Source organism: Pollicipes pollicipes, unplaced genomic scaffold (assembly GCF_011947565.3).
Source record: "Pollicipes pollicipes isolate AB1234 unplaced genomic scaffold, Ppol_2.1 Scaffold_3087;HRSCAF=3621_pilon_pilon_pilon, whole genome shotgun sequence".
NCBI lineage: Eukaryota > Metazoa > Arthropoda > Thecostraca > Pollicipedomorpha > Pollicipedidae > Pollicipes > Pollicipes pollicipes.
This window is the reverse complement of record NW_023596225.1, coordinates 16,138,794-16,166,343: the sequence shown is the minus strand read 5'-3', so window position 1 is coordinate 16,166,343 and position 27,550 is coordinate 16,138,794. Positions and strand designations below refer to the sequence as shown.

Sequence of the window (27,550 nt, the reverse complement as noted above, 5' to 3'; positions counted from 1 at the left end):
CCCCATCAGTCCACGTCAGACACCGGCCACAGGATGCGGCGAGCTCGTCTGGCGCAGCCGTGCCGGCCGCCAGCCCGCCGGCCGGCCACACAGCTCGGCGTCGCCCGGTCTGGCAGCCGCGGTCGCGTGCTGGCCGCCGGCCGGCCGCTCGCGACACGCTCTGCCGTGCTGGCGGCGGCGCGGCGCCAGCTCGTGCCCCGTCCAAGGCCGCCGCGGCGCGCCGCCGCCGTGCCGCCGCCGCGGGTTCGGCACGGGCCGACGGCCCGATGAATAAGTCAGGCGGCGATGCTCTGCGGATAGGCCCGAAGAGACGGCGGCGACGTCCGCAGACCGAGCTCCAGGCGCGGGGGTGAGGCGGGACGCGCTGCTATTGTTGGGGCCCGGAGCGCGCCGCGGCGGCACGCTGTGCACCCGCGAGACAATGGGCAGTGAGCACGCCAGGGGCATGTCGGATTACTGGTGGTGGAAAACTGGGCACGAATTCGTGCTGGACGGGAGGAGGGGTGTGTGCAGATCAGCAACGGACGCACGTGAGATCAGAGAGGCGGAAACGAACGGAAGCTCAGGTGAATAGCTTAATGCATTTATTCAGCCCCTTGCCAATACAAATGACAAAACATGTGATTACTCGTCGTATAACTGACGTGCTAATGCAATCAAATGCACTCTTGTGTCGAGTGGTCAATCGATAAGTAAACAACAAACACCGAAGAGGCCATTACCTTCGCGGAGTTAAGACATCGGATCAACGCGTGGTTCCAGTGGCCGAGGCAACCGCAGATCGGTGGCAGGACCAAGGCGCGCGACCCGCCGGGCCGCAAGAGCCGGCAGTGAGGAGACCGAGGGGGGAGGGGGGCAGGCTGCTTATCACGGCGTAAAGGCCACCGAGCCAGGTGATGGACAGAACTGAGCGGCGTAGATGGGCGCAACAGCGCAAGGTCAGCCCCCGGATGATACGCTCTGCTGGCCCGCCAACGACCGCCGGATAAAAACTAAAATTTCAAATGGATAAATAAAAATTTCAAATGGATGAAATGCTGTCCTGAGGCAGAGCAAAATCACGAAACACGGCACGGTCACAGAAGAAGCGAGGTACCTGCCGAGCATTGGCAATGACTGTGTAAGACTTTGCGAATCTGTCAACGCAAAGGCTGAAAAGAAAACGACAGCAATACGACAAACAGGAAAACTTCTGGCAAAGAATGGGTACGAATTAATCCGAGATGGCTCGTCTGGTTTGCTTTTTATCTGCTGTAATAAAAGCACAAAGGTGGGAAAGATCGATGACAATGGATCTGGACCCATAAAGTACCTAAAGAAGAAAACGTAAGCATCCGATGGTGTTGCGTATTCTTTTTCTTCAAACCTGCCAGGTATTCTGCCACGGCAGGCCGTTGAAGCGTTGACGAGTAAGGCTTTTGTACGCGGAAAACCAGCGTTATCTGCACCTCGCGACGTTTATCTTAAGTGTTACTGCATACAAACATCATTAAAACATCTCGAGCAACTGCACGTTAGCCAACAACGCGGACTTTCACGAGAAGCCCGCCACATCAAAAGCACCCCCTCAGTACGTTGCACCCAGGGATCCTGTGCCACGGCATGGATGGTGGCGCCGACTGGAGTGTGCACTGACCTCGTCTGGGCAGCGGGGTCGGCCGGCGGACGGTGACGGGGTCCGTCCTCCGGGCGGCGCAGAGGCGCGCGGCCACGCGTCGTGGCTCCCACCTCATGGCGAGTCAGCGACTGACGGCCCAGGCCGGGCCGCGCTCTCCCCGGCCGCGGCCGGCCGGCTCGGCCAACGGTGCGGCAGGCGCGCGCGCCGCGCCCCGGCCGGCACCACTGCAGACGGCGGCCGGCACCACTGCAGACGGCGGTTTGCGCGGCTACAGACGGGGGCGGCCACCTCTACGGACAGCGGTCAGTGCAACAGTGGACAGCGGCCAGTTCAATTGCAGGCAGCCACTGGAAAGAGGGGCGGACACCGCTGCAGACACCGACAGGTATCACTGAAAACACGGACGGGCATCACTGCAGACAGTGGCCGGCACTAATACAACAGCGCCGGGCACCACCGCAGACAGCGGTGAGTACCACTACAGACAGCGGCGGGAACCACTGCAGACAGCGGCCTGCCCTATCGCCGAGCCGCCTGCGGCCCGCACGTGCAGCGCCGGCTAGAGATGGCGGCACCCGTACAAGCCCACCCCCTCCGTTGTCCGGTGCTGCACCGGTTCAGCGTTTGCCCGCCGGCCAGCCAGTTACGCCCAGCTCTCGCCACGCGGCTGGCTTTCGTTGGGTCGCTTAGGATGCAAACTGGCCTCGCGAATCACGGCCCTGTACATGCGGGTGGCTGGCACCGGCGCCGCGGAGACGGGCGGCGCAGCGTCCCCGCCGGCAGCGATCGAGGGAGAGATGCGGTGCGCGGCGGCACGTGTCAACCAGCGGGAGCTGTGCTCGGCCCGAGGCCCAGCTTTGCGCACCGCAGCGGTTTTATCTAGTGACCGGCGTGAGCATTTTGACCGACAAGACCAACATTGACGCTATGCGGAATGTTAGTGCGCGGTGCCAGCACCTTCAAATTGCTGCTGGTCCGTGGAGTCACATGTGATAGCAAAGCGCCTCTGTGACAATACTGCACTGGTTTGCAGTTGCTTGGAATTGATGTTTTCTAGCAGAGCAATCCGCTCGTTTCAACGCCGCAATTAGAATCTACGCGGATGACGCATATTCTTGAAGGGCGGAACAACTGCTATCGACCTATGAATGCATCCATGACACGCTCCACGCTCCAAGTGACACACCCCGTGTGACACATGTGGCACTCCGTGACATGTTCCATGTGACACACAGGACACTCAACGTGACACATCGGACACACGCTCCATGTGACACATGCGACACACCATGTGACACTCTCCGCCTTCAATTTCAATTTCCATTTTTAGCGTTCTTCTTTTCTCTTGCAAATGTCGGCTTGAAGGCCAGCGAGCCGGTCACATCGCCCCGGAAAAGCGGTCTGCATCGCGAGAGCCGGCCGCTCAGTGCTGCTGTGGCGGCAAAACATGTGTGGACCGAGCGTGACCGGGAGATATATGATGCGAACTCCGCGCCTGAGATGTTCGTGACCACCGCCTGAGAGATTATCACAGCGAGCAGGAGCGGCAGTCTCACCAGGTTGTGTGAAACAACGTGACTTTGACCCAGACACCGGTGCTCAGGCAGCTCGCCCACGTGGTGATCCAAACCTCAAACAGTTCGGCCTTCCGGTTCGGTATCGCGCAGGCTCCGAATCAAACCGCGCCGTCCCACGCCGTCATCGCGTACGCCTCCACAGCACGACCTCTGACTCGTCCGAGTGGATGGACGCCGCCGCGCGGACTTCCGGACGCGCGGGGCGCCAGCGGTGGCGCCGGGCGTCGCCGGGCCCGGTGCGCCGTCCGCCCGGGCGGGCCGGCACCGATGCGGGGCAGTGGTGCGCGACACGCCGGCGGCCAGTGTCTGCATAGGTAACGGGCGTCATTTGAATGCCGGACCGTTGACGGGAACCCAGCACCGGCAGCCGTCGCCCCGGTGCGGAGCTGCCGGTGACACTGCGGTGCGGGCTATCGGTGTCGCTCCGGTGCGGGCTGCCGGTGTCGCTCCGGTGCGGGGCTGCCGGTACCACTCCGGTGTGGGGCTGCCGGTAGCACTCCGGTGCGGGGCTGCCGGTGTCGCTCCGGCGCGGGGCTGCCGGTATCACTCCGGTGCGGGGCTGCCGGTGACGCTCCGGTGTGGGGCTTGCCGGTGACGCTTCGATGCGGGGCCTGGCCGGTGACGCTCCGGTGTGGGGCTACCGGTAATGTTGCGGTCCGGGTTACCGGTGACGCTCCGGTGTGGGCTGCCGGTGCCGCTCCGCTGTGGGGCTGCCGGTGCCGCTCCGGTGTGGGGCTGCCGGTGACGCTCCGGTGCGGGGCTGCCGGTGACGCTCCGGTGCGCTGCCAACCTCTGCCCCTGGCTTACAGCTCCTAGCCGCTACGCTGGCGCTTCGAGCGGGTGGGAGGCTCGCCGCAAAGGACCGGATGCAGTGGAGGCAGGTGGTGGAAGCGGAGGGGGGGGGGGGAGAATGATATAGCCCACGAGGCGAGGCCCTTCGGTGACCAGATGACGGCGTGGATCAGCAACAGCACGAGGCGAGCCCGTCGGTGACCAGATGACGGCGTGGATCAGCAACAGCACGAGGCGAGCCCGTCGGTGGACCAGATGACGGCCGTGGATCAGCAACAGCACGAGGCGGGCCCGTCGGTGACCAGATGACGGCGTGGATCAGCAACAGCACGAGGCGAGCCCGTCGGTGACCAGATGACGGCGTGGATCAGCAACAGAACGAGGCGGGCCCGTCGGTGACCAGATGACGGCGTGGATCAGCAACAGCACGAGGCGAGCCCGTCGGTGACCAGATGACGGCGTGGATCAGCAACAGCACGAGGCGAGCCCGTCGGTGACCAGATGACGGCGTGGATCAGCAACAGCACGAGGCGAGCACCACACAGAGTAACGAAGTCACAGCAGCTGCTGAGGGTGAACTCCTCACCGCTCGGTGTCTGCACGCGGCCCGTTCCACTTCCCTCCGCAGGTCACCCGGGCCAACGCCGCGAAATGTGAGCCGTACACACGCAAACACTCAATGAAAGGCCGACCCGTGAGGCCGGATGCTCACGGCGCCGCCGAAATTGACCCGTAAAGCCGGCTGGTTCTCTTCTCCCGTGACCAATAAATGAGCCCAATCACTCGGCGGGCAGTGCACTGCAGCACGGCCCCGCCCGTCGTGAGCGGCGGAGAGGAGGCACTCCACTCCAACACACGACCGAGCGCGGCTGGCACAGCCAGCTGCTGAACCTGGCGTGCCTTGAGCACTTCAGCTAACCAGGACAGACCAGACCCGCGTGAGTTTGCCCAGAACAGCAGACAGCATGGTTTTGGCGTTTTATTACTGCAAGAAAACGAGCGCTGCATAATATAAACCCTAAGCTACCGTTTTTCTTTGCCTCCAGCTAAACAATCGGCCTCCAATATGCCAGGAGACACGGTTTATCAACGTTATAAAAACATCAACAACGTTATAAAGTTGCCAGGCAAACGTTGGTTCTGTTCTTAACGTCCACGTTTTAAGCTGAGTTGATTGTCATGACACGCGGACGGAAAGTATCCAATCGTGACCGTTTGAGAACAGAAACAATGTTCGCCTACTAACGCTGTTTTCCCAGTACCTTCGGATCTACTGAAGGTTTATCGTCGTTGGCATATGAATACCAAATTCATAAAATGAACGTTGCATGAGATGAAGCATTTGTCACTGACACAAAAAGACGTTGCCCTTGATATCTACCTGACCGGTGTTTCGTCCAATCGCGGCGCCACAGGTGCTTTTGGGCTCAAACTTGCCCAACGCTTACGCCCTTAAATAAATCTGCATCACAAAAGTGGAGATGAGCAGTACCTTAAAAACTACAAGCGCAAGGACACTGATTAACAATGACACGTGACAAGCGCGGCTTCGGAATGTCGACTATCTGATGGTTAAACTGGATCTAAAACGCATACAAACGGTCACGATCACTCGCACAGCGCACGGGAATGTAAGGCGGACAATGGACGGCGGTCACACCAAACACTACTACGGCGACGCCTCACGCTCAGAAGGCAGTCAGAACCAGAGGACGGACGCGGCCGCTGAGGCGGCCCGGGCCGGAGTACGACGGACGGGCAACTCTTCCGGTGCGCAGACAGCACGCCCGCCGGCACAAAACGCCTGACACACGACGCTTCAAACAGAAGATGAGCTGGTTTGTAACAGAGATGTCCCGTCTCTTGAGGAAGCGGAGTCACGCGCTCCGCGCGACGCCCGCGGAAATGACGTCGACTACGCGCTGGACGGGGGTGGGCAACAGCTTCAGGCACGGCGTCGGCGCTCCAGCCGGGCCGCTCACATGGACGGAACGGATGTACGTCATCACAAGGGTCCGGCGCCGGCGCACTCCACGGCGCGAGATTGGCGCGAGATTCGGCCGATCGGCGCCCACACAGGGGCGGATCGCGCGTGCCGGCTCAGACGGCGCCGGTGGCGCGCAGCCAGGCCAGGCCGGCGGCCAGCGGCACCAGCACGTGCAGCACCGCCTGGGAGGGTATCGCCGCGTGCGAGAGCTGTCCGCTGTACCTGATCTGGTGCGTGGGGCCGCGCAGGACGTCCGGGTCACCTGCCGGCGACCGGGGGCCGTCACAGGTCAGCTCGACACACACAGCCCAAGGACAGGGCGCGATGTCTTGCGCCGTCTAAGCTGGCAGTCCATTCGAATACAACAAAGCAGCAAGATTAGCAATATCACGAGTACAAGTCCTGGGACGCCGGCAGCAACCGCCCCAGGAAAGTTGGGGCCTCCCCGGGTCCGACCCACGGCTGCATGACGCCGGACGGTTCCGGCCACCAGTCCGACGCGACGCTCCCCCCCCCCCCCCCCATCCGAATCCATCCTCTTGGGACTCCTCTCGCTAATAGCCCGCCTTGGAGCTCGCCACTCGTCCACCTGGAGCACGCAGGCCAGGACCCTACCGCAAGAGACCGCCACTCGCCCTTGTGGAGCTCATAGCCCAGTGTCTCTCCCTGAAGACCTTCAAACACCACCCTCCTGCCCTCGAAACAGCCCATTCACAAGTTCATCCACTCAACCATCAAAGTTCCTTTCCTCAGCCTCCGCACCCCTCCGGCACTGGTCTGGGGCCGCGGCCCGGGACCGCCAGACCTGTGGGACAGCCTTCCCGCGACACTCACCCATCTGGAACTCCCAAGCGGGCGAGCTCATCTTGCCGTCGCCGCCGGCGCTGAAGGCCAGCACGCGCAGCTTGTACCGGCCGGCCGGCTCCAGGTTTTCGATGCGCGCCCGCAGCGCGTTGCCGAGCTCCACGATGGTGTCGTTGGCGTCAGAGATATCCTGGTCTTGCTCCCAGACGCGCACCTGTCGCACCCAGCCAGCCGTCAACGCCGGCCGCGAGCGAGGGGGCCAGGGTCAGGGCGGGAAGGGACGAGTGACGGGCGCGCCGCTGGGGCGCGCCACGGTGAGGACGGGGGCGGGAGGGGCCGGGAGGCGGGCGCGAGGCCGGGGCACGCCGAGGTCAGGACAGGGGCAAGAGGGACTGGGCGAAGGGCGCGCGGCTGGGTCAGGGTAGGGGCAGGAGGGGTAGGGCGACGGGCGCCGTCGGGGCACGCACGGATCCCAGGGTCAAGGCAGGGCAGGGCCCCGGGCCCAGGGTAGCGGCGGCAGGTGTAGGACGCGGTCCGGGCCGCGCCTGCGTGGGAGGACGACCGGGGGAGACGTGAGACAGTGAACTCATCAGATCCGTCGCCGATCTGACCGTTCCTCGGCGCACGGGTCAGACCAACAGTCGACGCAGCAGGCGATATCGCCTCTACAACCCTGGTCCGGGGGAGCTCGTGTCGGCACGGTTCGTGGGTTGGCTGCCTTGCACAGACGAGTGGGAGACGGCACGAAAACATTTGCAGACCAAAGTGGACGACGTGGTGACAAGTGCAACATACTGCAACATTTCACGTACAAAAATGTGCCCGGCGGCATCGGACACCTGACACGCCAGCCCCCAGCTGGACAGGGAGGCCAATAAGCCGCGGCGCTGCCGCTCGACGCCGCAGCGAGCCAGGACCCATGACCGCAGCGGCTCACATCTGGTACCGCACGCCGCGCCACACCCCCGCGACTGACAGAGGCGTTCCGCGAACCCCTTTTCAGCGACGTCCCGCCCGGGTCCACCGGCTAGATATCGACATGGACGAGAACTCGGCGGGTGCCGTTGAGTTGAAGGAAATCAAACGGCACGTCACTGGCGGCTGTCAGACCGAGCGGGGCCACGCAGACGACACTGGGTCACGACACAGGTGCATGACCCAGACGGCATGAGTGACACAGGTAGGCCCGGCTGCCACACCGACCAATGTTGTGCACACAGTCGCACCGCATTGATTATGGCGTCTCGTCACACTGGGAGCGAAGCAGCGCCATTGAGGCCTCAACCCATCAAACTGCAACCACACTGCTCACGCGCACCCAAGCTTGAACCAATCGCTCTTTACCGTCGCCAAATGTCCGCGCACATTGGCTTCCTTCAGCTGCAGGGGATCAGAAAACAACCAAGGACAACACCAAGAACGACGAGACCAAAATTTTGGCGGGGCGCGGCGGCCGAACCCACTCCACACAGCGGACGCGCGGCGGCAAGCCCGCCACTTTCTCCGCGTTCGGGACCACTGCCGCGTAAGTCCCCGGCCGAGCGGTGATGAGCTAGTGCCCACGTGTAGCAGCAGCAGCACCACACACGGATACCGGGGGGAGCTCAGTCCAGCTACTATCACTAGTGACAGCGTGGACTGCGGCTAGTGGACGTCAGAGACCGCTGCCAACGCTGGGCGCGCTCAGGCCACACAGCTCCCAGTCATTATGCATGAGGACAATCAGGGGTCATCGAATGAATCGCAATGTCCCAACTGTCGATAACTAACTGGGACTCGCACGAGACGAAATATACATCAAATCATTGCGAAGCGGAATTCGTTCGAAAACATGACTTACGTAACCCACGTGTAGGGCACGAATGAAAAACTACATATTTTCTATCATTATTATGCTCATTTCGGTTGTAAGGCGCTCCGGCCAACCTGGCCATATGGCGCCCATTGATATATATATATATATATATATATATATATATATATATATATTCTAAAACTGCTATACTGGTACACGGAGGCGGCGCGGTGCGGGCCGTACCTTGAAGCCCTTGAGAGGCTCCTCGTTGACACCCGGCGACGCGATGCGCCAGGTAACCTCGACTGTGCGCGGGTTGATGCCATCCACCCGGACGGCCGTGGGCGGGTTCAGCGGCGCGTTCTTGTAGGTCCGCTCTGGAACGGGCGGCACGCACGGTCAGCGCCCCGCTCCCGGCGGCGGCGGCGGCGGCGAGACAGGGGCCGCGCCACGCGGCCGAAAAGTCGGCCGCGGCGACGGCAGGCGACGCGGAGACGTGACTGGTTTGAGTGAGCCTCCCCTGCTTCCCAATGACCGGGGCGTTTCACGCGGCACACAGCACCGCTAAGCTCACACACGGCGGCTCAGCATCTGACACGTCCTGCAGGCCCCTTCAACCCCAACAAGCCAGTGCAAGGCTACAGGACGCCGGACGGGGGCGGCCGGCGGGCGGCGCCGGTCCAGACAGCGGCGGCCCGACGGCGGGCGGACCACTCACCGAGGAATCGCTCGCTCTCCTGGCCGGAGCCGGCCGAGTTGTAGGCCATGACGCGCACGTAGTACTCGGTGAAGGGCTGCAGGCCGACCACCAGCGCCCACGGATCCAGCGACGACTTGAGCAGGATCAGCGAGTCGGTCGCCTCGTCGGCGTCGCGCGGCCAGTACTTCACCTGGCGGGCAGCGAGGCGACGCCGAGTCAGGCAGTGAGGCGACGCCCGGTCGAGCGCGGCTGCCCGCCACCCATCCGGAACACTTACTGCATCTGCCTCGACGGCCGACGCGACACACAAACGCGGTGGATCTGCGAGGCCCTCAAACAGACGACAGCAGCTCCTGACCGCATTGACGTCGGTGCACAACCGCAACGGCGCGCGCGTAACTGCGAGCCACCGCGTGCTCAGTCCTCAGCCTCTCAGTCGTCCGCTGATGAAAATCCAGCCTCAGCTGCGGCGCAAGACGCGATCCCCACACACGCACAAACATCGCTTCTCCTGAAAGCGAACGGTTACTGGCGCGAACACGGCGGGCGGTGTGGATCGCTGGCGCGCCGCGGGGCCACGCTCCACTCACCCTGTGCCCGAGCAGACGCCCACGGAGGCCCTCGCGCGTGTGCTCGATCGGCTTCCAAGTACAGTTGAGCGCCGTCGAGTTGTAGGCCTTGGCGGCCACCTCTGTCGGCACGGCCTGCGGCATGCCCTCGGCGCTGTAGATGATGTACTCCTCCGATATGGGCCCGGCGCCCAGCGAGTTGAAGGCCTGCGGGCAGGGCGTGGCGTCAGGCGGCGATTACCGGCGCCGCGAATGAGTGATTGGTGTTTGAAGGAAATGTTTCATATTTGAAAATATTGAAGCAAGCATCAGACGTGGCGAAACAGACTTATTTATAAAAGCTGGTACAGCTTTTAAGTCGAAAAGGCTGCTCTAGACAGCACAATTCTCGTTTAGTAAATATATTCCTCAATGCGTCATGCTTTGATCACGTCATCGTGCCTTGCACAACATTGATTTAAAGCCAATTGACGGCCATTACATCTGGAAATCATGCTCGCGAGCGCCAGATATGAACGCCTCGATAATTATATTGTTCTCGGCCTTATCGCCGCATGGCTTATAAAACGGCAGGATTTGAATGACGTTATCATGGCGTCATGAATGCTAACGTGCCTGAACAACTCTCCCCGACATACCTCCCCATTTTCGCGGGCGTGTAGCTCAGATACTAGAGGGACTTAGGTCTTAAGAAGAGCGGATTGTGAACAGCGCCGAAAGGTCGTCAAGCCGGCTAATTCAAGTTCAAAACCGCACATAAATGTGCAGCACCCCTTTTAAGGGTGCGCCGACAGCTGGGGTTGCTTTGCACCCACTCATTATGACAGGTGGGGCTATGAACGGATTGTCAATGGAGACGACGATAAAGCCCTGGAGACGAGTTCAACACGCAGATACCTTGTCACACTCGAACATGCGTTGGTCACCGAAACTACGTACGGGTGTGTCACAGCGCAGCGGACAAACAAAGCGGCACGCTAGTTGGTTCGGGTTTTGGAACAGGCACGTGATGTAAGCTCAGGTTACAACGAGCAGTGTATGTTTTTCCGAGTGGAAAAACTGCTTTCCCGAAGCACCTGGTAACGTACCACACAAGAACCTGGACGCATCACAAGAGTCGTGCCCAATCCCTCAGTACGCACGTCCTGACCGGCGCTCTCACCTGGACCTTGACCTTGTACTGGCTGTAGAAGTACTTCCGTTGGATGCCGACCACGTACTGCCCGATGTTGCCGTACTCCTTCAGAACCCTCTCGTTGTAGTCGATCTCCTTGTCGATCTCGTGGCGCATCCAGAACACCTTGTAGTAGACGCCGGGCGCGTTCCGGTACCGCTCCGTCAGCGGCTGGCGACGCGGCACCGGGCGGTGAGCGAACCCGCCCGACACATGCCGGCGACCACGGCCGCCGCGGCGCCCGCCAGCGTGCCGTGTCACCAGCCGACCACCTCGTCACGAGACGGACGTGTGACGGAGAGGGCGGCCGACGGCACAGCCTACGCGATGCGAGCTAACGGCAGGCGGTCTGGATAGTCAGACAGAAATGATTCTGGGCCGTTGAGTATTTCAACTGGGACACGCTCAAATACGCTGACCTCGTCTCCGAGTGTCACGTCCATCTACGACTTCGAACTGAAACCCTCCGAGCTGGCGCGCTCCAATGTGAAAACGTTACGTCTAGCTTCACTCGCATTCATACTGAACAAGGCAAATGGCCGGCCGGCTCGCGTCCAGCCGACGGCGCGCCGCTCACCTTCCACTTGATGGTGAGGTCGCCGATCTTGCCGCCGCCGCCGTGGATCTGGATGGGCGCCGTGAACGGCCGCGCCGCGTCCGTGTTGTAGCGCGGCGACGCCGGCGACGGCGGCCCGTAGCCGAGCGGGTTGGCGGCCGCCACGCGGAACTCGTACCACGAGTACGGCACCAGCAGGTCGGGGAACACGTAGTGGCGCGTGTCCGAGGTGGAGAGGCCGATCCGCTCCACGGTGATGTCTGCCGGCACGCGCGCGGCCCGGTCAGGCGCCGGCGCACGGCCCACCGACGGCAGCGGTTAGCCGACGACCGACACGCCAACAGCGTGCCATCAAAGAAGATTGTCCCGATCAGGCACCGCCTGGCGGCCAAACGACCAGCAGGTGCGCGACGCACGTGAACTTTCCCTCAGTGCCCTCACAGTGCGTGACTTTTTCGCTGCCCCGCGCAGGCACCCACGCTACGTAACAAATCCGACCAGAGGCCACTGCCGTCGCGTACAACCGAGTCCCTTCCCCCCTCCCCCTTCTCAGCGGCCTCGCGCCGCAGCCGGACCGGCGACTCACTCTCGGCTATTGTGAACCAGGTGGCGTTCCAGTTGGTGCGCGCCTGGATGCGGTACATGCTGATGGTGCGGCCGTTGTCAGCGAAGTCCTGCCACTCGAGGCGGCCCGAGGTGGCGTTCAAATCGAACGCCTGCACACCGCCTGCAACGCCGCGGGCCAACCAAGCGAGGTTAGTCGCGGAGACACGGACACCAGGCGGGGCGGCCCGAGGTGGCGTTCAGATCGAACGCCTGCACACCGCCTGCAACGCCGAGCGCTAGCCAAGCGAGGTCAGTCGCGGGCACACGGACACCAGGCGGGGCGGCACGGTGACGCCCGTCCCTGCTCCGGACATTCACCACCAGAGATTCAAGACGCGCACACCAAACAATCCCCCGAGCACAGGTCCCGAAGTCCCCCGGCTGGGCGCGGCATCTGCAGCCAGCCGCGATCGGAGCGCCGCTGCGCGCTCGCGTCCCGCTCTCCGGCAGTCGGCCGCGTCTTCGACACGCGCGCCGCACGTACCGGGCGCCCCCGGCGGTCCGCTGATGGTGAGCTTGGTCTCGGCCGAGATCTCGCCCACAGCCGTCTTGGCGATGCAGCGATACGTGCCGCGCTCCTCCAGCGACACGTTGCGGATCTGCAGGTAGCCGCGCTGGCGGATCTGCGGCGCAGAGATGGCGCGTCACGACGGCGCCACGCGGCCGCACGGCGGTGATGCCTGCCCGGAGGCGCGGGGACACCGCGTCGTCGGACGTTACAGCCCGCTGTGGGGGTGACTTCGCGACGCGCGCAGTCACCCGTCACCCATTCAAGCGCGTCGATCAGATCCGGGCGAACGTACGGCTAAGATCACCACGTGAAGCGATTCGGCTCCGTCTGGAGTGACTGTGATGCTCTCAGAAGTGACCAGTTTGAAATGAAGCCTGACCTCGCAATTCAAGTACATTAATAAGCTAAGCTTCGCCCACGCCTATGAATAACTCGATGCCATTTTGGACATCGGGGCACCGAAGCAAACCTTGCCACACGCCACCACCTTCAACTGATCCACGGCCGTGTGTAGCGCGGCAGACCCTGGGCCTTTCCTCCGGATCAGCCGGCGCCGCGCGCTCGCTCACCCTGAAGTAGGGCGTGTCGGTCTCGTTGTAGTTGATGACGAGCCCGTTGTGGGTCCACACGTAGGCCAGGTCGAGGTTCGGCTCGGCCTCGGCCCGGCACCGAATGGTCACCACGTCGTCCACCACCTTCACCATCTCCAGATCGGGGCGCTCGACCAGGACCGGCGCCGCTGGGGACGGGCGGCGCGCGTCAGCGGGCCGCACGCGCTGCTCGACCGCGGCGGGACCGCACGCGCCGCCAACGCCACGTGAAAGAGGAGCTGACTGGGTGACTGAGTGGCACGTGTAGCACGGGTGGACGGAGCGCGCGAGACCGGTGCGCGGGGCCACACGGCGCGGCGGCGACCAGCAGAGTACTGACCGAGCACACGCAGTCGGCCAGAGCTGGAGTCCTTGCCGTAGCGGTTGGACGCCACGCACGTGTAGGTGCCCTCGTCGTCGATGCCGACCGGGTCCAGCTGGAGGTAGCCGTTCGGCAGCACGCGGCGCCGACCGGCTGAGGCTGCCGGCACCGAGACACCGGTACAATGTACGGCTGCGTCACAGGGCATGCTGGCGCACAGGCACGGCCGAGCCGCCACGGGCCTGCACAGGGCGGGCTGGCGTGCTGGCCGCCACGCTAAAACACAGCCCGGCAGACTGGTCCCAGTCAGGCCGACACACAGAAGGGGTCGGCTTTCACCACACGCGCTGCAACACATACTGAGCATAGGTGTCACGGTAGGCAAGGCTTGGCAGACTTGTCACAGGACAGGCCGAGCCAAACTGAGCAGATGTCATTGGGCATAGCATAGGGCCATAGGGCTGTACCAATCAAAAGCGCGTCTGTTGTCCGCACAGCATGAAATGACAGACCACGGAGACAAGAAAATAGCAGTAATATTCCACGCTTACGTACTACGTGTGATTTTCCATGGGGAGCAAATCCCACCAAAAGTGATTGCCAAGCACCGCATGTCACCCGCAGCCTGTCGTTGACCCAATCGCGCCAGCTCATCACGTTACTTGACACGGACCGTCGGCATCTCACCCATCACGCAGCATCACAGAGCCAACCGCGCTCACGGGCAGCCGTGAGAAAGGAATCCGACCCTCGACAGATGGCAGCACCCCTGACAGCGCCGCCGTCCGCCACCCGGGCCTCGGGTCGCAGGCAGCACGGAGCCGACCCGCTCCCACCGGCGCTGAGAGTCCCACGGCCCCCGGACCTGCGCCGGCCCTGACCCCGGGCCGCAGGCAGCACCGAGCTGACCCGCTCCCACCGGCGCTGAGAGCCCCACGGCCCCCGGAGCTGCACCGGCCCGCTGCGCCACCCACCCGGGTTGGAAGTCGAGCCGATCGGCCGGCCGTTCAGCTGCCACTCGATCTTGGGCCGCGGCGCCGCCTCCGGGTCGCAGGCGATGGTGTGGTTCAGGCCCTGGCCCGAGAACATGAGCCGCTCGAGCGGCTGCTTGGCGAACGTGGGCCGGAACGCCAGCACGCGCAGCTGCCCCGACGAGTAGGTGCTGCCCAGCTGGTTGGTGGCGCGGCACTGGTACATCGCCTGGTCCGTATCCGTCACGTTCTTGATCGACAGCAGGCTGTCCTGCACCTTGATGCGTGGATCCCGCTCGAAGTCCTGCGGGCGGCCGGCCGGGCGCGTGAGGCGTGAGCGAGAGCGCGCGCGGCGCACTGAGGGGCACCCCATGGCCCCGGCGGCTGGGCTCGGGTGTAACCCGGCCGATGCCGGTTGGCTACGCGTGGGTGGCGCTGCGCTCCGTGACTCGCTTAATGGCGCTGTTCCCTCCCGGCGGTGATGGCGACACGGACGTGAAGCAAATGCGGGGAGACGATTAAGCTACGCAAAGCAAGCGTCGTGTCGACAACACTCTACGTGCACTTATCAAGCGCCTTGTGTTTGTGGGCGGCAGAATCGCACGTAGGTGTATTGGCAGGTTAAATAACTTAATAATGTCTGCCACGTTGCGGCTGCATGTTTGAAAAGCATCACGTCAAAATGAGACGTAGATAGCGTTTCACAGCCGGACGACCAACGAAACCCGGACCATTCACACGGTTTTATACGCGCCAAATGAGAACCGACTGAACCAAATCAGTAGCAAAACTGAGGTGAGCCGCTAAAACAAACACGCCGTTTAACTCCGAGCCCGTCTGCTGAGTCGCGAGCCGGTGACGTGCCCGCTCCAGTGTACCCGCCGCCGCTGGCTCCGCCTGCGTGGCGCCTACCTTAGGGTCGAGCACGACGCCGTTCCTGAGCCAGGCGTAGGTGACCTCCGGTATGCCGAACGCCTCGCACGTCCACGTCAGCTCGATGCCCTCGTTGATGTGCTGGTCCTCGAGCGGGATGGTGAAGCGCGGTTTGGCTGCCGACGGAGGCGTGCGCGTCAGGCGCGCCGGTCCCGGCGAGGGGCTGGAGGAGGCCGGCCGCACGCGCCGGCGCTGTGACGGCGCCCCGATGCTGCACGGCGCCGGCGCGTGAACGTGACGCCGTGTCAGCGGCGTCTCACCACGGAGGGACAAGCAAAGGCACTAACCGCACACTTGCCTGCCCTGCGGGGCTTCCTGAGCGGACACCAGAAGACAGCTGACGCCTGATGAGCCACCGCCGGACGCGACACGGCCGCTCAGTCCCCACCCGCCACCGGCGCACGGCCGCCTCGACCCAACTCACCCTGGATGCTGAGCGTGACGGACGACTCGGACGAGACCTTGCTGTTGCTGGCACGGCAGACGTACTCGCCCTCGTCCTCGACGCGCACCTCGTTCAGCGTGAGCACGCGGTCGTAGTTGGAGAGGCGCGCCGAGCGCGGCAGCTCTCCGCCGCGCCGCGTCCAGTTGTAGTGCGGCACCGGGTAGCCGAAGGCCACGCACTCCAGCCGCACCGGCGCGCCCTCGCGCGGCGCCTCCGGGAACGACTTGGGGAAGTTGTGCGCGAACCGCAGCTGCTGGAAGTTGGCTGCCGGCACGACGGGCGCCGTCTCAGAGCCGGTGGCACGGCCGCGACGCGGATGTGACGATGGGGAGGGTAGAAACCTGTCTGGTGTCTACTCGTATGCTTGCATGAGGACGTTTCAAATCATGCTCACACCGAGAGGGCTCTTCAAGTCAAGGTCAAATACAGTTGCACATTGATGGCCCAGAATCGAACTGACAATCATGCCCTGCCATTCGTTATGCTAAAACACACATCATTGCCATGGTGGGATCCCTTCTCCAGGTCAACCCGAACTAAGAACCTGCCTTTGCCATGCGTCACCTCAAAGCACGCACTCTGAGCATCGCCGCGATTGACTCCTCCCAGCCGTCTCGACACTAAAGGTGCGGCGATCGAAGCCCTACCGAACAACGCCTGCGACACCAGTCAGAGCGCTCAGAGCGGGCGCCACTCCGCCAGCAGCAGCGCCGGGAACATCCGCATCCACTCACAATGCGACCTCACGTCCAGCCTGAACTTGGGCCCGATCTTGCCGTTCTCCGAGATGGTGGACTTGACGTTGCACATGTAATCCGCCTCGTCCATCGTCTCCAGCGACGAGAAGTAGAGGTGGCCGTCGTGGGACACGAACACCCGGTGGTCCTCGTCGACGAAGTTGGGGAAGTAGTCGCGGACCCACAGGAAGTGCACGTCTGCACCGCGCCAAAAGACGGGCCGATCAGTCGCGCTCACGCGTCACAGGATGGTCGACAGGTACGGCGCATGCGCACAGCGAGCACGTGGTAACATCATCCGCAGCAACGGCTGTACAGATTGGCCGGTGGATGTTAGCGACAAGGCGGTGCGTGCCTGCTATTGATTGCTAACGGCGATGACACAGCTCTGCCCCGTAACACTCAAATACAAGCCACATTTCACCCGTTCCATCACAGCTTGGGGACCTTTGCGTGACCAAAAATCGCGTCACATTCTGCGAAATAGGGATGAGAGGGATGCTGTCACAGCCACACACGTGCTTGTACTTGCGACTGCACAAGCATCTACGTTCTATTACATATGTACAAATTAATGCACAACAGATGCAAAAGCACATCTACACGGCCAGACAGTGCATCTGATGATCATTACATTTGGGCTTTAGGACGCGCCAACTGCACAGTGCACCTGGTAAATTGCGTTGAACTGCCAGTTCAGATTCGACAGCCTGGGCCCTCAAACAAAGGTGCTTGTGTTGTACCCTGGTGGTCTCGTGCACAGTGCGTAAGGTGACGAGCCCCGACTATCCAAGCTACCACACTGTGCCCACTGCTGGCCATCCAAGCAGCGTGCAAGGTATCAAGCTCTGGCATCCACACTTACTACCGCCGTACGGCTCACTCAACACCACGCTACTGTGACCATAGCGTCAATACTCCGCACCTGGCTCCCCGAAAGCTGACGATGGAAACCAAATCAGCAAAGCGTCACACCCACACCCACCCCCACCCACCCACACCCACACCCACACCCACACACACATCGTATCTCATTGACCGCACCATATCTCATCACATTCCATTGCGAGCACCTGCATCTGCCCCCAGCGACGACATGGCACGCCCAGCCCAGGACTGACACCAGTCGCCCCCCTCCCCCCTCCCTTACACCCCCAGATGTCTCACTCACCAGGGAAGTGCTGCGGCGGATCGCAGTAGATGGCCTTGCCGAAGTTCATGTTGCCCACCTCGTTGGAACGCTTCTGGTTGAACTCGCCGATGTGGCCGAAGGAGAGCTGCACACTCTCCGACATGATGGTGCCGAACTTGTTGGAGGCGCGGCAGTGGTACTTGCCGCGGTCGGTCACCTGCGGAGGGCGGCGACGTCGGCGTCACGGCCTCCGGCAGCGTCACGCGGCATCGACTGCAACGCTTGTCGCGTCCGGGTCCCAACGTCTGCGGGCCATCTCCCGCGATCCGAACAGTACCAGTAACTGCGCCCCCATCAGCGCCGGCCGCGCCATGCAGTTAGGTTGATTGTAACGGGCCAACGGCAGCCTCGTGAAACGGGATTCATGGCGATACGGACGTTCCCGCCACAACACGCATCTAAACACGGCCTCCGATCACACGGCGGTTGTCCCTGTACCCAGTGAAACATACACGAGGTGAAAACCATTCCGCGCGCTTCATCGAACAGCGCGCTTCTTCGCGGCCCAGCCGTGTCGGACGCGGAGGACCGGCGCCGGCGAGCCAGCCAGCCGGCGACGCCCTGGCCGGCGACGCCCACCTGCTCGGGCTCGGAGATCATGAGCACGCCGCCGCTGATGGTGACGCGACCCTCCTTCAGCGGGTCCACCTTGTTGTAGATGACCTTGTCGTCCATGTACACCTCTGCGTACCACTCGTACGTGGGGTACGGGTACGCGTCCGCCAGACACCTGCCAGCGGGAGGGGGCGTTCGGTGCACGGTCTCGTGCTGGCAATGCAGGTGATGCGTACACAACCGCCGCACTTTGACACCTGTTAGGGGACAGGCGCAGGGCCATCGCCACAACCGCAGACAATCGGCACAAACCGAGCGCTGCAGCCGCCCGAAGCAGTGTTGGAAACATCAACGTTTCCTGGTATAATGCGTACCAGAAGATTTTGTAGCCCAGGATTGTGACTGGGTACAATACAATATTTTGTACTCCATCAAGATGCAACAAAAACAACTTTAGGAAAAACTCATTTTACCTCTCTGCTTCAAGACAAAATGGAACCAGAAGGTGCAACGGCTTGGGATTCGCTGTTTCCATCATGAACCATGTATTAATACCTTCAAGAGCACAGATTCTGCACCTACCGACTTAGATGCCCAATAGCAAGCAGCCTGTGTTGCCACCTAGCTATACGACAAATCACGTACGGAAATGTGAAAAATGAAGTGTGAATGTTGAATAAAATCGCCTTTGAACATTGCCCAAAAATGAGACACGAGTAGCAGAATCGCACCGGTCTGTCAATAAGCAACGCTCTCACTTCCTACCCCCTATGCAGACCAGCTCAAAATTGAACATGATTTAACGTACCATTAACGACGAATCGCTTTAACTGCCACGGGCGGAACGAAAGGTGACAAAAAAACTGCACATCCAAGCACCTACGCGCGCTGTCTTGGTAAACTGGTTCAGAGTGCTGCCTGTCTATTATTACGCTGGGACGTGCCGGGCCTCGTGTTTTTTTCGGGAGTTGGAAGGTGAAGGGGCATGAAAAGGTGTTGCCGTTTTCAAAGCCAGTTACCAGGTGGAGCGTGAGTAGCGTGATCGTAGTCGAGCGTGAGTAGTTGGCCGTCTGTGGCACATTCACTGGCATTCTTTTGCGTTCCATTTTCCGTGGTCAGCTCCAAACTTATTTCGCGAAACTCCGCACCCTCAATGGGTGACTGGTTGGTAAAATTGACTGGTAATCGTTGGAAAATCCCACAAAATGCTTACTATTTGCAGCAATACTTTGGGCGGAAAAACTTGCCTAGATCCATGGTATGGTAAGCTTTTTCACAGATCGCCCACACACACACACACACACACACACACACACACACACACACACACATATATATATATATATATATATATATATATATATATATATATATATATATTTATGTATATATATATATATATATATATATATATATATATATATATATATATATATATATATATATATAGACATGCATGTGTTTTAGGTCATGACGTCTAGGACTGTGTTGTTTCAGTGTGTCATGTTTGATACTGACATTTTCTTTCATTTCAAGTGTTTTTACATGACTTGCTGTACATGAAAAGTGACGCTTCTGTTAAACACTGCGCACTGTACTGCAATCTCCCAAAGATACCAAAAACGTAATGACTCACAGAGCCTGGAAAACTTTGTACTCCACTTTGGAAAATTTGCACTCCGCTACCAGGAAATTTTTCGGAATTTCCAACATTGTTCCGGAGGCTTCCGAAGCCAAGCTCGCCAACACCGCGCGCTCTCCCGAGGCCACCGGCCGCCATGGCGGCGGCGGCGCGGCGGACTGACTTGATGGAGACGTCGTTGACGGTGGCCCGGGTGCTGATGTCGAAGACGGCCGGCTTGGGCTGCAGCACCATGGTGGGGCCGCGCGGCACCAGCCGCCGCTCCATCGCCGGCCGGCCGTACGTGTGGTCGCGTTCGCCCACGTCAATCGAGTTCAGGTCGGCCAGCTTGATCTCGCAGATGTAGAGCAGCCGGTCGGAGCCGGACACCTTCAGCAGGCCCCACTGGTTCGACGTCTCCGAATAGCTGGCGGCGGCGGCGCGCGTCAAGGCGGCGTCCGGCCAGACGTCTGCCGCGGCAGTGTCGACGGACAGTGAACGAGGTCTGAGCGACCGGTCTGACGCCGGCAACACAGTTGCCAGCCAAAATGCCCGGCAAGTCGGCGGCAATACCGGCGGGATCAGGATCAGCAGCTATCGCAGAACCCGCCACCGGCCCGAAGCCCTGGGAGCGGGGCGGTGGTGGCGAACGCATTATCAGTAACAACGCAGGAGCCGCCTGGTTGATTAGCAGAGACACCAACGATTATCGAGTCCGTGGCAATTACAATCAGCCAAAGTCAGTACGAGTCAGTACAAAGCCGCTGATACGAGCCATCAGAAATGACGCGGTCCGCGGCATTATTATTAAGTCAAGTTTCCAATCCACTCACCGACAAATTTCAGCACAGGTCTGGACCCAACACACGCCATCAGCAGTGTCCACCAAACACAACATTACCAAGACAGCACCCTCCGGTAGCATAGTGACACGCGACGGGTTGAGTGAATGGTCGACTAAGTGATGAAACAAAGCACCCTGCTGTGTTGAAAACATACTGCTAAACTCGCAAACCGCGGTCCACAGGCCAGCAGCGCTGGTCTTCAACACTCGAAACGAGTTCACAGGCTGTATGTGTGCCGTTCCCGCCAGCACAAGCACATGGCGGATGCTGACGCACATGCGGGCTCACCACCACAGCACATCCCTCCCCCCCCCCCCCCCCTCCCACGTGGGCCCGGCCACCCGCTGACCTGTACGCGGCGAAGTTTCTGTCGGTGATGCCCTCCTGGTCGGGCAGAAATGCGGCGTCGAGGCCCTGCAGCGGTGTGTTGTCCGGCTCGTTGGTCCACAGATTGGACGTCTGCTGGCGCGCGCCCATGTACCTGCGGCGGCGGGGACACGGGTCACGCAGGGAGTCCAGGGCGCGGTCGGCTTCTCTGCGCGACCCATGCACCTAGTGGGAGAACAATATGGGCTGAGATGATGAGGCGATAATGTCAGAGAGCCACTGTGTTTTAGAGGGTCGTCTCAAACGGCGGGGACAGTCAAGCGTCCTTGTGCGAGTCATTCGCCCAGGGGTGAATGACTCGCAAATCCAACGAAATGGGACTAAGCAGTAGATATGTATGGCGCATCTGACTGCTGAAGATCACGGAGAATGAAACAGACCTCAATTAAATCTTAGGCCAGACTGATCAACTGTCCTGGGCACCAGAATGAAAGCAAGGCCAATATTTAGTCAACTGCAGCGGCCCAGGTCTCTCAAGATCATTCACCGGGAGCACTCGGAGTTGGAGTCAGCCAACAGCCAGTCATACTGAACACAAGCTTACCATACTCTGTGCTGCGGGTCGTGAGTGCGCAGCCAGTTGACAACAAAGGCATGCTCTTCCATCGTGCTGAGGCTCATCAGGTCGGCGGCAAACACCTACAGCAGCCGCATTTGGCACGTTTCCAACAGGCAGTATCTTTGTTCAGCTTAATGACACGCTAAGGACGCAACTCGGCAAAGCAGGGCCTCACTACTGCACGTTTCAAAACACAATGCCATGATCCTCGGCTGCTTAAGGAAAACACAGCATACATGGATGCTGTCTGCTACTCCGTAGACCATGCAAGTACTCAATACACTAAAAGTCCATGAACTAATTTAACATGGCCCTTTACAAACCCTGTCAACTACTCCATAGCAACAGCAAGCAACCTATATCATACAATCCCCAAACAATGACTCAAAGTTGCTGAGCAGCCCACTGACCCGGAATAATCACTTACTTGGCACGCATCCCTGGCATCATCCCGGTCTTTCAGTGGACTTCGAAAGAAGCGGTAGCAGGACTTGTCGTACTCGACCCAGTTTTTTCGGCAGGTGGGGTCATAGCGGGTGAGCTGCGAGTAGCAGAGCCCCAGCAGAGGCGCCAATACCAGCCACTTCAGCATCCCACCCTGCAAGCACAGCGTCACATGACAATCTGATCATTGAATCAAAATACCCCTCTTTCCCTGTTCAGCAGCCAGAGGCATACCGGTACAGGAGTGTTCACACATCAACTTCGTAATTCAGAAGTGCCCCACTGCTATTCACACCAATGCAGGGTTATTTCCTGGCTTCCAGGTATTGGTTGCCACAGTTTGGGCCATGTGATCCTATTCCATCAAATCAAGGCACTTGCAATGGTTTATATTTTGGGTGGCTTCACCAGCATACTGCAAGCATGCATACATTCGGGGTACTTATTACAGAGGACTTGACCTGTTCAGTGCAGTTTTCATCACCAATCACATTATTTCAATAACAGCATGTGGTCTATGATGCTGGTTTCCAAGGAGTTGACATTGACTCTGTTTTGGTTGCCTACTGGCACCTTTACATGTTTGTCAGCATTGACATCTCCTAATGAATGGTAAATGGTATAACCACCTGCATGCTGCCATTTGTTTCACATCTTTCCCTGCCCTGGTTGCCAAATCTGACAATCCTTATAACTTCCACTTAAACAGGTGGACACATGGATTGCATTCGACACTAGTGACAGGGTAAAGCCATCAACCCATGTCTCTGGAGATATTATTACCCTTTTTACTCTACATCTGAAACAATTTCCTGCATTAAAGCCACTTGGGTTGTGACCTATATTTGGATTGGCTTTGACCAGTGGTCTATGTCAATAAAATGTTTAAAAAAACATTTTCAAATTGCAATGCTGCAGGCAGAACTACACATGGTAAAACATCTTGTGTAGTGTACCAAGGCCACAATGATTAGACTTAATATACCACCCAACAAGGCTGGACAGAAATTTTATCTATTTTGCAGCTCTAATCATATTCAGTTGGCAAAATTTGTTAACAAAAGCTGCCATGAGCAGCAATTGGCCAAAACTGGCCCAAATATTACACAAGATATTGAAATTAAGTAGAACCAAATATAATGACATAAACCTAATGCATGTGGCCAGCACCAAGATAACTAAACCACTAGAACTAAAGTATAAAACCCAAACACTGCTAGATGCATAAGTGATATTGGTATACCGAACCTGTCATACCTATCAACACATGAAAACCTAGAGCAATATTGGTTCATGCCAAATCTAGCAGAATTCACCATTTTGTTTGCTCTGATAAATAGTTTGGAAGTATGTATGCTTGCCTTTCCATCATCACATGACTCTACATGCTGGCATTGTTGATCACAGCACTCTTTAACTAAGGGCATTTCGCCCAGCATTGAGCGGGGTGTGGTCAAATCTGCCTCCGCCTGTACAATACTTGTGATAACTCAAAAGCTTCTTGAGATATCAATGTGCACGATTCAGTGGCTGTGAAATGAGGGTTCTACACCTAGTGCCCAAATAAAACCATGAGACTGTTATAGATTAAACATGTAATAAATTAAGCACAAGTGACACCTAAGTGCCATCAACTTTGGTGGTATTTTTACAGAGGCGCACAGCTGATAACGAATTGACACATTCCCGTGTCAAATAACAAAACATACTGATTGAAAGTACACTGAATACTGTTTTGGTTTCAGACTCAAAATTTCAAACCATGAAAAAGGAGCCGTACATAAGACCATGAAGGATGACTGTACATTTCAAACAATTTACTACAACCATGACTGAGCTATGGCTTGAAATGAGTAACGGCACATGTTGCCGTGCTCATGTTGTCCCTGGCCCGTGACGGCGGGCGGCGGCGCTCTACAGGTCTGCAGCAGCGCCGCCGCTCAGTGACCAGGCGGCGGAAGCCGTTCATTGGCTTCTCACACAGATCGACGACCACATGACTGGTGGGGCGGGGGGGGGGGGTTGAAGGGTATCAGGTTACACTGTTGGCAGGACTACAGCCGCGAAAACAACGTGAAAATCGATCCAGGCCCTTATTCACCACCAGGTCTCCCATTTGGCCTTGAGCTTAGATGGTTTATTAACGAGTAACACACTTGCTCACATGTCTGATGCCCGCGATTTCGGAAAGCTCTACCACTTTGCATGAAGATTATTTCAATATGATGGAACTAATTCAACCAAAAGAGACATACACAACAAAGTTTCAGACATCATTTGCATGGCACCTTGCACCTTGGCTTTGGCCTGGTTGGCATGTGTAATGTTGAATAGCTTCTTATGTAACATGTTTAATCAGAGCACAATTTCATACCATGAGATGTGCTTCAAAATTAAATGTGTTGTTGAAGAGGTCAGCCATTTCAAAGAAACATTTTCAGAATTTGATTTTAACTGGTGACCTAAATGCACACCTAGAATTCAATTTGTTGTGTGGTGTGGGATTGCATGCCCAGCACTTTTCATTGCCACTTGGATTTTTTAATTCAAGAAGAGTTCAAATCCGCACCCCTCCAGTCACTGAGGACCCTAGTCATTAACAGGTTAATATCACACTTATGGCATACATGAACTGAACTCATTGTTGGGATGCCAGTTCTACTCTGAACATCTCCCAGCTCCCAAGCAACATATATTTTGGTAGTTTGCCCTGGTCAAGGGCAAGGGTCACTAATGAGTATCTGATATCCAGTGTCACTCAAGATGACCCTGCAAGGGTTACTAATTCCACAGTGGCAATCTATCAAATATGTTTAACACGGAGAGGATGACAGTGAGGGCGACAGGGTTTGGGACATGTGGCGCTTGGGCATGGTCACATAAAGTCCAGTCTACAAAGAATCCATCCACTGTGCTGTGTGCCTATGCATTATCTCTGTGCATCACACTTGTGTGTGCTGAACTGATGCCAGGCAAAATTATGCCAAATTTCCAACATCAAAAAGCATTTACTGAGCATTCTTTGCTTAGCATGTTTAGAGCAACATGGATTTCAACAGCCTGGTAAAAAGCATTCATATTTAATACACCAACCAAAACCTGCAAGTCAGATATGTACAATCATCCATTGTTACCATATTCATAATTTATCTAATGTGCCTAGCCTTATTAAGAGTTAAATGTGGCCCAGTTAAACGAAACCAAACCCCCAGAGGGGTTGTCGGCTGAAATCAACCCCACTGAGAGTCAAGTGGGACTGAGCATCAGCAATAATGAACCCCGTTCAGGGTGTACCTTTCCATACCTACGTTAGAAAAAAATCATTGTACATTAACCATTCGTCGTGTTTGAGGCACGACAAATCGTAAATAATCACAAAAAAAGGCAGATTCATGCTCTTACCCTTCGAATTTTTTACATTAGATGGCGACCTCCGAGCACCGCACATACACCGCACCGCGACAAACGGCGCTATACTGCGCGCGGTCACAACATACTAGCATGAGTCACAAGAACCATATAAATGTAACCGGGCCAAGATAACAAGAATCCATGAAATTTTATCCTCGACGCCAACGGGACATGTTTGGCAGGGGAGTCAGGTTAGGTTAGGTTAGGTTAGGTTTAGGTTAGTATGTTAGGTTAGGTTAGGTAGGTTATGTTAGCTTAGATTAGGTTCTGGTCTATTCTCAGTTAGGTAGGTTAGGTTAGGTTAGGTTAGGTTAGGTTAGTTTAGTTAGGTTAGGTTAGGTTAGGTTAGGTTAGGTAGGTTAGGTTAGGTTAGCTTAGCTTAGGTTCTGGTCTATTCTCAGTTAGGTTAGGTGGTTGGTTGGGGGTTGGGTTGGGTGGGTGGGTTTGGGTTGGGTTGGGTTAGGTTGGTTGGGTTAGGTTAGGTTAGGCAAGGTTAGTTAGGTAGTAGTAGGTGTTAGGTTAGGTAGGTTAGGTTAGGTTAGGTAGGTTAGGTCAGGTTAGGTTAGGTTAGGTTAGGTTAGGTTAGGTTAGGCTTGGTTAGGTTAGGCTAGTTTAGGATATGTTCTCGACTATTCTGGCCTGTGTGTTTCATAAACGTACCTAAATGCGATAAGAAACTATTTTGATTGTTTTATTATTGTTACCTTGGTCCCATACATTTTTTATTTTATGGTTCTTGACAAGCAGAAATATTGTACTTATGTAACAACGCAGAAACAGTGCTTGGGAGTCGAGGCGGTGCGGTGCGGGCTCGCTATCATATTTACTAAAATTTGAGGGTAGGAGCATGATTCTACCTGTTTTGAGATTATTTACAATATGTTCTGCCTTAAAAACGAGGAATGGTTTACCTTGGTCCCATACATTTTGTATAGTTCTTGGTAAGCAGAAATATTGTATTTACGCAACGGCAACACACAACACAACAGAAACGGCACTGGGGAGTCCAGGCGCTCGGGAGCTCCCCATCATAGTTATTGAAATTCGAAGGTAGGAGCATGATTCTACCTGTTTTGAGATTATTTACGGTATGTGCAGCCTTGAACACGACAAATGGTGTGCAATGGTTTTTTCTAACGTTAGGTAGGAAAGTACACCTACACCGAACCTCCTATTGACTTGACAAACTAAGGTTGACAAAATAAATTGAAAGTTTAAAAATGTTTTTTAATGAAGCAGTAAATCTAATGAAGCAGTAAATCAGTCCAGGGTTATCTTTGTGCAATTGCAATGCCCTGACACATTGGTTCTCTGCGCACCTTGATGACTGTGTGCCAAGACTCTGAGCAATAAGAGTTACAGAATTTGGGCCTAACCCATTTTCATGATGTTGCTGCTGTGTCAAACATGTTTGGCACAGCATATATTTTTGCCATTCTGGACCCGGGGTAAGAGGGTGTTTCATGTAGCACCACCAATGCATAAACACGGGAGTGAGCAGGGAGTGTTGAGAATGGCCACACATGCTAAATGTGATTCATCGGTGGCCACACATATTCGACAATCGTGCAAACGGCAGCTTGCCACCCGAATATCCAGTCGGACAGAGCACCTAGACGAGTTCAGCTCGCACTCAAAACTTACCACACACAAACCAAATCCGGATCCAGGGAGAAACCTATAAAATTGTGGTAGAATGTGACCACAGACAGAGGAATAAATTGGAATGTAGATACAACTAGCCTTGCACCGCAAAGCCTCGCAACGCACTCGACGCAACTTCAAGACCGTTCAAACCTACGATTCTTCCTGTAAAAACACGCCCTTCGACAAGCCCGTATAAGAAGTA

General features: G+C 57.4%; 1 protein-coding gene across 2 annotated transcripts; it reads right to left on the bottom strand.

The window, feature by feature from the left end:
- Positions 1-4,952: 4,952 nt before the first annotated feature.
- LOC119089635 (contactin) lies at positions 4,953-27,409 on the bottom strand. 2 transcript variants are annotated; one of them, XM_037212421.1, is made up of 23 exons: positions 27,346-27,409; positions 22,274-22,444; positions 21,832-21,926; positions 21,250-21,381; positions 20,240-20,482; positions 18,459-18,609; positions 17,859-18,036; positions 17,613-17,627; positions 16,685-16,885; positions 15,930-16,214; positions 15,485-15,621; positions 14,576-14,876; positions 13,620-13,760; positions 13,259-13,428; positions 12,663-12,801; positions 12,159-12,299; positions 11,594-11,832; positions 11,005-11,187; positions 9,864-10,049; positions 9,292-9,463; positions 8,817-8,950; positions 6,809-6,992; positions 4,953-6,236 (listed from the first exon to the last, which is right to left on the bottom strand). In XM_037212421.1, exons 2-23 carry the CDS (start codon positions 22,436-22,438, stop codon positions 6,088-6,090), a joined length of 3,741 nt encoding a protein of 1,246 aa, XP_037068316.1. In that variant the 5' UTR covers positions 22,439-22,444; positions 27,346-27,409; the 3' UTR covers positions 4,953-6,087. The 2 variants fall into 2 exon arrangements, with proteins under 2 accessions (XP_037068316.1, XP_037068317.1); XM_037212422.1 differs by lacking the exon at positions 17,613-17,627.
- Positions 27,410-27,550: the final 141 nt, after the last annotated feature.